The sequence below is a fragment of the Porites lutea genome, chromosome 4, assembly GCF_958299795.1.
Source record: "Porites lutea chromosome 4, jaPorLute2.1, whole genome shotgun sequence".
In the NCBI taxonomy this organism is placed as follows: Eukaryota; Metazoa; Cnidaria; class Anthozoa; order Scleractinia; family Poritidae; genus Porites; species Porites lutea.
Genome location: NC_133204.1, coordinates 47679877 through 47690306, shown reverse-complemented (window position 1 = coordinate 47690306; position 10430 = coordinate 47679877). Strand labels below are relative to the sequence as shown.

General features: G+C 37.9%; 2 protein-coding genes across 2 annotated transcripts; both read right to left on the bottom strand.

Annotated features, from left to right (window-relative positions):
• Positions 1 to 255: 255 nt before the first annotated feature.
• On the bottom strand, positions 256 to 2599 carry LOC140934786 (uncharacterized). Its single transcript, XM_073384352.1, has 2 exons — positions 2164 to 2599; positions 256 to 488 (listed from the first exon to the last, which is right to left on the bottom strand). The coding sequence occupies exons 1-2, from the start codon at positions 2597 to 2599 to the stop codon at positions 256 to 258; spliced, it is 669 nt and encodes a 222-aa protein (XP_073240453.1).
• A 1885-nt stretch (positions 2600 to 4484) lies between these two features.
• Positions 4485 to 8178, bottom strand: LOC140933873 (homeobox protein Dlx3b-like). Its single transcript, XM_073383538.1, has 2 exons — positions 7633 to 8178; positions 4485 to 5910 (listed from the first exon to the last, which is right to left on the bottom strand). The coding sequence occupies exons 1-2, from the start codon at positions 8033 to 8035 to the stop codon at positions 5645 to 5647; spliced, it is 669 nt and encodes a 222-aa protein (XP_073239639.1). The 5' UTR covers positions 8036 to 8178; the 3' UTR covers positions 4485 to 5644.
• Between the last annotated feature and the right edge of the window lie 2252 nt (positions 8179 to 10430).

Sequence of the window (10430 nt, the reverse complement as noted above, 5' to 3'; positions counted from 1 at the left end):
AAGGATTGGTAAAATAAACAACTAACTACGCATTTTCCTTCGTATTAGTTTGCGCTGAAAACGGCAAATTTTCGAGGCCCTTAATTAAAAAATTTTCTGGGGGAGCATACCCCCAGTACCCACTCTCAGTCTGGATTTTTACTTGGGATATCACGTATCTTTAATATATCTCTGATCTGATTCTGGTGTCACTTTGGTAACGCACATACAAAACGATTGCTTTCTACTGTAAAAAGAACGACTTCATTAGCTGATTTATGACTGGGATGATGGCACTGCAGTGCTGAGCACTTGTTTTCGCCACCTAATTCTTCGGTTCTGGAACCACACTTTCACTTGAGTTTCCGAAAGACCCAACTGCTTGGCGATGTACAACCGCTGAGCTCCTCCGACATACTGCTGGCACGTAAAGTGTAGCTCCAGACTGTCAAGCTGTTGAGGGGTGAACACAGTGCGCATGCGCCGTGGTTTTTCACTTGATCCTGCAGCTAAGAAGTGGATAGATTAAAAGCAGATGATTAGCTCAACCAATAAGAGGCGTATGAATGCTCCGTGTGATTGTATGAAAACGTGCGTCTACTTGAGTCGCTATGAACATCTGCGTTTTTATTTGGATTAAATTTTCACAGATAAATTAATGTTTTCCAAAGTCGCGTCTCAGTTGTCTTATAATTCGCATAGTATACTGTGAGACATATTTTACAAATAAAAGTATATACTTTTGTATGCGGTAGGTAATTTTTTTTTCTTTTCCCTCGAAACAAATCTACTATAATCTTGCGCACGTGCGCCTGCTTTGCAACAAAGACCATACGAAAGGGCGGTAAAAAGTGACATTTTTCCTCAAATTGCTCGTTATTACGTACTTGTAATAAAATTGTCCTCAAGTTTTCTAACCATTCATGAAAAAAAGAATAACTTCTAACCATCAGCTCACTGCACCGTTTATATATCATTGAGTGCCCAGGTTTCTTTGATAGTATTTTTGCATTTTTTAACTGTTGTATATGGGTATAATAAAAAGGTACTTAACTCTCTCTGCTGACGACAAAGCTCAAATACACGCACACAGAACTTAAAGAGCGTTTTCAAAAACCGGGTCAGCGACATAAGGAGACCTGAGTGTTTTTCTTTATTTTCTCTTAATACAGGACCATGACAAATGAAAATGGAAAATTATAAACGTAAGCGTAGTAACCATCATTTCTTTCAGGAATGTGAAAAGCCATTTCCATTTCAATTTCACTTTCAAGGGTGATTGAAATTAAAACAATTAGTTAAAATTACGGTTATCTATTCCCGATTGCAAAGGTGACTTTTCATGAACAAAACGTTGTGATTTTCATCTGTTCTTTAAACGGAACAAAACACTGCGAAGTTCATATGGCCTCCTTTTAAAATCAGATTAAACTAATTTAAGACCTTAATTATACCAACACCTCAACAATTGTTTGAGTGAATATTATTATTTAGTGAAAATCAACAGTTTTTTCTATTAACTTTGAGTTTGTCTATCCTTCTTTTTTCCAATTAACAATGCTCCTTCGAATCCTTTTTTTTTTTTGGCTTTTTTTCAAAGTTTTCAATGGTCAATGGTTTCAATGTCTTACAAGGTAAAAGTTTGCATATTCTTTAGGCACTATCCGGTAGATATATATTGGTCAGCATTTATTTGCTTTGGAGTCAGTACGCACACTCAAATCTTACTTGTACCTTTGCATGTGATCGGATTCATTCGGGGGTCTCTATTTACAGAAGAATGCCAGTCGTAAATAGCTTTAAATACCTACTATATGAGCCACAAACCTAACAATCGTCTATATCATCATAAAAAACGAGCCTTTCCCGTCTGTCAATGATATCAGATTAATTAAGATGGTTGCTCTCGACAGGTTATAATCATCTGGTGCTTACTCTGCTGGATTGTAATTTATAGTTTGTTATTTTCGCATCATTTTATCTCGTTACCAAAGACAACCTTTCAAAATCCATTTGCGTTATAAAAAGACATGACTTTTAAAACAAATCGTGACCACTTGCACTGTTAGAGGTAGTCCGACAGTTCTAATCCAATCCTGATTGTGTTCCAACTTTATGTTATAACTCCTCCAAAGTAATGTTGGAACTGTTTAATGAGAGCTTTTATCTCAAACTTATACATACCCTGTTTAGACGTTTCCAAGTTTAGTCGCATTTGTGGAAATTGGCCTTGAACCAAACGAGTGTCGTGAGGTGTACTTTCTTCGCGGGGCATTTCTTTCATTCTCGGTAAATCGTAAATTCGGCTCTCTGGGCCAGCCGGGAAGTAAAAAGTTCTTGAATAGCTTGCAGGTCTGTGCAGATTATAATGCGCTGGGTAAAGGGAAGTCCGAGAGGGAGCCGAATACCCAACTAGCGGATACGACGCGATTGGGATCTGCGATGAACCAAGTTTGGCATCTCTTGGATTGGTGTACAGTCCTCTGGGACGAGGCACTGAGCATACACTGCGAAACTGATCTAGATCTCTTCTTGAAAAACAGGCTTCGCAACGGCAAGGCTCTAGTTCCTCGTTCTTTCCGACCTTCAAAGTTAAGGCCCGAGTCTCCGCGTTTTGCATGATGAAATGTGATTCTTCTTATCGTGTCAACGACGAAATGAGCTGTTTTAATATTGTTCATTGTCTTTTTCATTCTTGTCAACTTTATGCTGCGTTTTTACACGTATCTTCGAGATCGTCTAGCAACCAGCACCAAATTACGTGTAAACCCGTCAAAAAGACAATGTACTCTTTATTACAAAACGAGCACGCGATAGTAGTTACTTTCCCCTAGTTGAATCAATTCACTGCTCTAATTTCTTATTTTATCATTCTTATCCGCTGACTTTTCTGCAGGTATTTTTCTTAGTCGCTTGAACTTATTAAAACCTACGGGTACCCGTTTTAAGAAGTTGTCAGCATATTTCCAACGGATGCAAATTAGCTTTCTTTGAAAACGAAAATGACTATAATTTCGACGTTATGTTTACTTGTTAATTGTTTTAATAAGGCATTTAAAATGTGTGAGCACAAACACCTCTATTTTAGTAGAGAGATGAAAAAGACAACTAAATGCATAATAGTTTATTTTATTGAGAGAGTTAAGTTAACTTCCTACAGACTAGCGCAGCAAATTTAAAACCTGTCTTGTGTGATCGCATATGAATTCATTTTGTTTTAAATTAAGATTATCATTGTATAGCATTGAAAAGCAACCCTTAGGTTGTCTGAGTTCGTAATTAATAAATTATGAGACTCGCAGCTATAGCCCGGCTTTTAAAATAAAACGTGTGTTCTTGCTGGCCAAATTCTGGGGAAAGTTGGCTATAAAAAAAATTAGTCACATAAAATACCCCTCTTGTTCTACCACCGCAAAATGGGAGGGCATTTAAAGTGTTTTTTTTGTAATAGAAATTTCAGTGACAACTCTCGTCTTTACTTGTGACTGCTAAAAACCGCCAAACCCACTAACCTCAGGGTCCTTTTGAGCAGGAATGAGTCGTGGCTATGTAAAAGACAACTACATGATGTTTATGTTGAAAAAAAAACTGACTATCATGATAAATGTCAGTGGTTAGAGCCTTTAATTTACAAGGCAGCATGATCAAGTAAGGTCCTGCCGATGGAAAAGCCGGGATTCTCGTTGTACCGTGATGGTGGCTCCTATACCTCAATAGAGGTATTAGCCTGAAAAATTGAAATAAAATTCAAGGACATAAACGAAACCGTGTGCCAGCCCTCAGGATTACTTATTCAATTACTCGGTCCGTAGCGCCCACGCAGACAGAAGACGCCAACAGCTTTACAGAAAACCATGCTCGACAGCTAGTTCGGCCTAAATGTCAGTAAAGATGGTGTCAGGCTAAAGTTTGTGACCAAAAATCTAAATCAGAAAAATAATTAGCTAAGAAGCCGTTAAAAAGATTGATCATAACTACATGTATTTTACGATTGAAGAAAACTTTAAAAAGACTCTTAAGATTATATTATGGCTCAGACTAAAGTCATTCGATAAGATTTATTTCCATTTGTTACCGAGGAGGAATTGTAACAGTTAAAAGAATTGCAAAATAGTTCTACGACATCAGTATCCGTCAATTCTTTTTCAAGAGCATGTAAAGAGTGCTCTTTTAGTCGTAATATTGTGTTAAAAGAGAACGAGAAAAATTTTAGTTTGTTAAATGAGCAAAAGTGTAAGGAGTTCCTTGGCGGTGTGCAGACATGAGGGTCTTGACTCAACCCCAGTCCTCCCTGTTAAGTAACGCTGGTATGGGTGATGAGAAAGGCCTAAGATGTAGTCCTCGCTTTTGTCTTTACACCACTCCCTCACGTGTTCTACGGGGTAAAATCAATAGCTTCTTTTAACGGGGATTGTTGAGGACAATCCTCATAATTTTATCCCATTGATCACCTTACACAGGGTTCTTGAATTTAGTGAGTCAGTATGCAACAAGATCACAGATGGTTTCCTGAATAGTGTTCATTTATTATTGCGGTGCCTGAAATCTAGAGATAATTCGTTCATACAAGGCAAAAAACTCTTACACACTATAAAAGCATGACTTGGATTTCTCAATGATACAGACAATTTTATAGGTTTATTATAAACTAGCGGTTAAAAGGTTTGGCAGACACACTCGCGTCTAAGTCAATTTCAGTGAGTAAGAAAGTGATCAAAACAAGTGCAAACGCGACGAGGTCTAACCTTGACAAAGGCCAGGGTGTCTAGGACGTATATACTGAGACACCTTCTGTCTGATGGACTGAGGCTGCACTGAGGCTTTCAAATATTGATAATCTTATACTGTGGTAAGAAAAAAAAGCTGTGCAAATGATTACGATATGGGAAACGGGATATCATAGATCTCGAGACACTAACAGTAATTGTGTGGAGTGGTGGGTCCAAGCTGTGTCATGTGCACTTGTTTTGAACATTTCCCCTATTACTTACTGCATACCGCCGAAAGACAGTAACTTTAGGCTATATTCTCAATGCATGTATAATATTGGCAGAATCCGCTGTTTCGAGCCTGGACCGCTAGCGGCATGATACATCCGGCCCTGGTTTAGAATTATACGCTTTCGGCCACTTCAACGGAATTCTGAGACTTGGAATTAGTGACTTCGAAGTTTCGCCCCTCCCACTTCGCCTGGTGGCGGTTGACGTCGTATACCCACAATCATCGGCATGCCTAATATCCTGACAATCGCAGTTTCCCCGCTCTCAAAACTTATAATTAGTTTCTCTTCCCTAGGTATGCAGGACGAATATTATGCTAAAAAGCTCATAAACTAACTGCCTGCTTATCAGCTTCACAACTGACATATAACGGGCAAGAGACAGTAAGTCGATGATACTGATCCGAATCGGTGAATCTTGAACCTGATATACTATTTCATTAAGCATTGTGTCTGATGATAATTTCTGAAAAATATTAAATAGTTCTTAATTAGCAGGGTTATTTTTAAATTGACCTGAAAATGAACTTTTTTAGTTAAAACAGAGGACAAAATTATTTTGACACAGCTGTTAATCAGTAAATGATCCTTACTCCGAAACATACTGTAAAATATTAAGGCGCCTTTAGGAATGATGCCAAGGCTGATTCTTAAACTATTTCCTGTTCACGCTTTTACTTTTCGTTCTAATTTTTGTTTCCTCCACTTTATCCGCCGATTCTGGAACCAGACGCGAACCTGTGTCTCTGTCAATCCCAGCTGACTGGACAGTCGTCTTCTCTGTTGGCCAGAAATGTACTGATCGTTGACAAAAACTTTCTCCAGCTCGTGCAGTTGTTTGGCCGAAAATACGGTGCGTCCTCGCTGAGGCCTGATAATCTTGTCGTTGATGTAGCGAAGCCCATTTCTGTCTTCCACTCGAGGGGGAAGGTCTGCACAGAAAGAAACCGTACATGATAATCACCTTCATGAGCATCGAATGCAATAATATTTCATATTATATTGTTTTGTAAGTGCGCGCTGCATTCTCCGCCAATTGACACGCGGTACGGGTCAATTTTCCAAGAAAAAGACAGCATAGTTAACAGGCAGTTCTACTGACTTCCTTTTTTTCAAAAAATAACTTAACTAGTGAAAAGGGGAGTAAGGTATTAATTGTTACTTTCCTTATGTGTGTGTTTTTTGTTCTTTTTCAATCCATTCTTGTTAGCCTCGATCGTAAATTCTAGAGAACGTGATCATGACTACAATGACAGTTGCTCGCTAAGAATTTTTTTATAAAAGCGAAAACGAGATGTAAAAAAAATCCCATTATAACATTTTGCCAGAAAGTTCCAGTTCATACTTAGGAGCTTGTCGAAGACCACACGCCTACGAGATCTGAATGCCAAGTTGCCATCATAAGAAGATTGCTATGCATGACCTGTACTTTTGCTTTATGCTTTGATAAAAGTTTTTGTCTGGTCAAGTATTTACAAGGGGCACAGAAAGCATGTTTGATAAGTATGGCTCACTTACTGTCCCTGATGTTCACAAATGGTGACGTACCTTAAGTGATGTTCTATTATATTCCTGCAGATAGTACTTTTTTTATTAATAAAAATCACTGCCAATCTATTCTTTGCCAGGACTATGAGCGCTGGCCATGCATGACATACAAGTGTTCCCGAACCATCCTTATTTATAATCAGGCGTCAACACACACAAAAATTTCTCAAAAATTTCAAAAATTTCTCCAATTGAAATTTGGGCTAGATCTCCTTTAATTTTCACCATTCCTACCCACACTTCTCAAAATTAAAAGCACACACAAAGAGAGGAACCAATTCCAAACGAAATAAGTAGAACCGAACCTCCTTTTAGCGGCATCTCTTGTAAGCGACCTTTCTCGCATTTTCAACTCTGCGGACAAGCGAATACGCCTCAAATGGTTCGTTAGCTCTAAAATAACGAGCCGGAATTTTGTTCAGAGAAGTTTTCGCCAAGACGATGAAAAAAATTGTCAAGTGCCTCGTGCACCATTGAATGCAATATCAATCCTTTACTTTGGAGGGCTCGACTGATCTTAAAATGGTAACACGATTCAAGCCTGGTATACTCAGTGGTATAAAGGATTCTTGATGATCAGCGTAGAATTATTAAAAACATCAACTTAGTCATCGCTAAAAATGGGCTTATTCGCCATAGCATGGAAACCACGACGTTACATTTGCAAATTACATGTCGCAGCACAAAACTGATAATATGGCGCAATGAAGATGTCTTCTTATGATAATGAAAAAAGCCATACACTATATTTTGGTCTCTTAGTAGCTTTCAGTGTGAACTATATGCGGAATTTCCAAACAACTTTGTCAGCTGTTGATAAAGAAAAATGAATAAAACCTGATTTACACTGCCCTTTTTATTCCTTCCTCACAGCCTTCTTTATCTGAGTTTTAAGGAGTGATTTTTCGTGTCCGAAGTTCAAGTTTTGGGCGTCTACGGAAAATTATCTCATTTCCTCGCATTGCCTTTTTATGTAATTGGTACATTATAGACAAATGGTCGGTGAATAAATAGATTTCTACACAAAAATATTAGATTAACTACATGTGAATCAATAGGCTATCAATAAAATTTGTAGTTCCGTCGCCCAAGATTATCTGTCTCACCTGTGGTTCCCACTACACCGCCAGTCTTGGTTTTCTCAAAAAGTTGATTCAAACGTTCCACATCTGCCGCGCCTGCCCCGCCATGTTCAAGGACATGATAAGGGTTTGTCCGGGTTCCCACTTCTTGGCATCCTGGGCTTATAGAATAGTAGCTGTTGACCGAGGGGTAGTAGCTTGAAGTGAATGTGTGGGGTAAGGGGTTTAGATGCTGGGGCATTCGAGAAGTGGGTCTTTCGCCGGCAGTGGGGCTGTGCATCATGTGCTCTGTTAAACGATTGATGTTTCTCGTTGAGTCAGGAGACATTCCCTGGACGGCGTAAAATGAGGAATTCATAGTAGGACGGAACCAGTTCTGTGATAGAGACGACCAAGGGCTTGTTGCTGTGTGATCTGTTGGTTGCATCTTGACGAAGTGAAAATACTGACTGGATGTATCACACAGTACAGGTAGTCAGAGCTGCAGTCCGTAATTATGCTTAAATGGATGAAAACGATGGCTATATGACTTTGACAGCGACTTATATCAAAGTTGCTGATACCAATTTACACTGATAAACGAAATAAGGTGTCATAGAAATTTCAGCTAGTATGCTCTGTATATGACGTGCTGCCAATCAAACGTGCATGGTCGCTCACCAACCGAAAACTGAGTGTTTTAATTTTCCTTTCTTGTCGATTGTGTTAAATGGAAAACTTGAAGACTGACGATATACCAAGAAACGCGATATGGCTTGATGCATTGGTTTTTTTATTATTGACAAAAATGACTGAAGGAACTTCATTCGACATTAACTTAAAGTACAAATGAAAAATAATTTAACCATTGTTTCATTTCAATTAGTGTTTTCCCTAAAGGTCGTTATTCACTCTCTAAAAAACTCTCTAGTAACAACACCTACATTCATATGCAAAATATATCAATGAGAAGGGCTTTTAAAACAACCGTATGAAAACAAAGGCAGTCTGCTCTATATTCAGTAAGTTTAGCAATTGAGAATTATTAAATGAATATTATTCACAGAAAATTTGTCCAGAATGGTAATCAAAAGTCGAACTGTTCTATTCATTTTCTCCACTTCGTTTACCGTTTGATGAAATGTCTATAATAGTTTTTTTTGAGTAGGAAAACAAACAAAAACTTTCGTTTCTTTGTTCTCAAAACTGAATGCGTACTGCTACAACAGGTTGGTCACCGTGGTAGCAAATTTCCCCGGCTTAATTTATCTTAAATTTTTGGCTCACTTTTTCATGTCATTATCAATAAAAACATATTTAAATGTGAGGTTGAATAGTGCCAATTTGTTATATAATTTTTCACTGATTTTTAAATCTCTTAACCGGCTGGTCCAACATGCACTTATTCGTAAGTCTCTGTTACCGGGCCCTCAAAGTAAAAAATGAACATTTTATCACAACCAATGTGACAGGTTACTGCTGTCATTTGCATATTAGTTTTTCATACAATCTGCTCTTTAAGATATCAATAAATTTTAAAAAGCTGATCTTTCTCGCTAAAGAATAGCACTCACAATACAATGTATATTTGTTACAGCATGTTATAACGGCAAACACAAGAAAGGTGCTTCATTGTACAAGATAAAACTAAGTAAATATTTAGGTTCTCGCCATTATCAATTCCTTCATTGCCTGTTTGTCTATGAATGTGTAAATGAACATATGCTCCTTAAAACAACATGATTTAGTGATGAACGCTGAATGTTCAGCTGACAACCCTTTCTATCTTTAGTGGTCGCGCCGAATGCAGCCACCTGTAACCTAAGCAGAAACCTGGTTCTTGAATTATAATTATGGTTCCGACTCGATGGAACGTGCTTTATAATACAAATACATTAAATTAAAAAAAGACAAGAAAAGAAGCAGTGGCTCCAATCCAAGTTATTCGAAAGGTGCTGATCATTGAGTTATTAAACTTAGTGGAATGAAAAATGCTCGGAACGCACTCGGAAAAGTCAACAGTCAGTTGCCTCTCGATCAGCTGAAGGTGAAGACATGCTTCAATATCTAACACGGCGTTGCTTTATTCACAGTGGTAACAAAAAAATGCACTTTATTTGAGTGTCAAGGTATTTACCACTCCAAAGTACTAATTGGGGACACTATTTTTAGTTTTCTACTGTAGGCGGGACCGCCATTTTACGTGGTCATCCGCGGCCGAGGCATGCGAAGGTCTAGCCGCTTGCTGTGCAAAGGGAGTACCTTCATTTCTCAGTTATTTCAAAACCCTGAGTAATGGTCCGGTCCCGAGAATCGAACCCGCGACGTCCTTCCGCTCTGCAGTCAAAAGCTCTAATCCTGCCACCAAATGAATTCGATGAATCGATAGTAAACTAACTGCGGGTAATAATAATAATAATAATAATAATTGTTATTATTATTATTATTATTATTATTAATATTATTATTATGTAATTATAATTATAATTAAATAATGACTCCCCCCCGCCGCTCCAAAGGAAACTGGTTGCTTCTCGGAGCCCCGGAGAGTACAAACTGCGAAAGAAGAAAAAGATAGCAAAAATATTTATTAACATGTAACCAATTTACATTCAACTATCATGGACTAAACTTCTGATGAAACAAAAATATTAAAAGATCCTAAAACACTAATTGACAAGCTCACGCCGTTATCGACTTTCTAAAATTAGCGGACACACGCTTGGCTAGCTTTTATAAGCGGCAGTCATCAAATGGCCAATTTACATTCCACTATCATAGACTAAAATTTTGATGAAATAAAAATATTAAAAAGATCCTAAAATACTAATTTACAAGCTCAC

Excerpts from the sequence above, each read along its gene's own strand:
- LOC140934786 (XM_073384352.1), bottom strand. The coding sequence starts at position 2,599 with ATGCAAAACGCGGAGACTCGGGCCTTAACTTTGAAGGTCGGAAAGAAC. Across the intron at positions 489-2,163 it reads CTTGGAAACGTCTAAACAGG|CTGCAGGATCAAGTGAAAAA; the intron begins GTATGTATAAGT and ends TCCACTTCTTAG.
- LOC140933873 (XM_073383538.1), bottom strand. The coding sequence starts at position 8,035 with ATGCAACCAACAGATCACACAGCAACAAGCCCTTGGTCGTCTCTATCA. Across the intron at positions 5,911-7,632 it reads CGGTGTAGTGGGAACCACAG|ACCTTCCCCCTCGAGTGGAA; the intron begins GTGAGACAGATA and ends CTTTCTGTGCAG.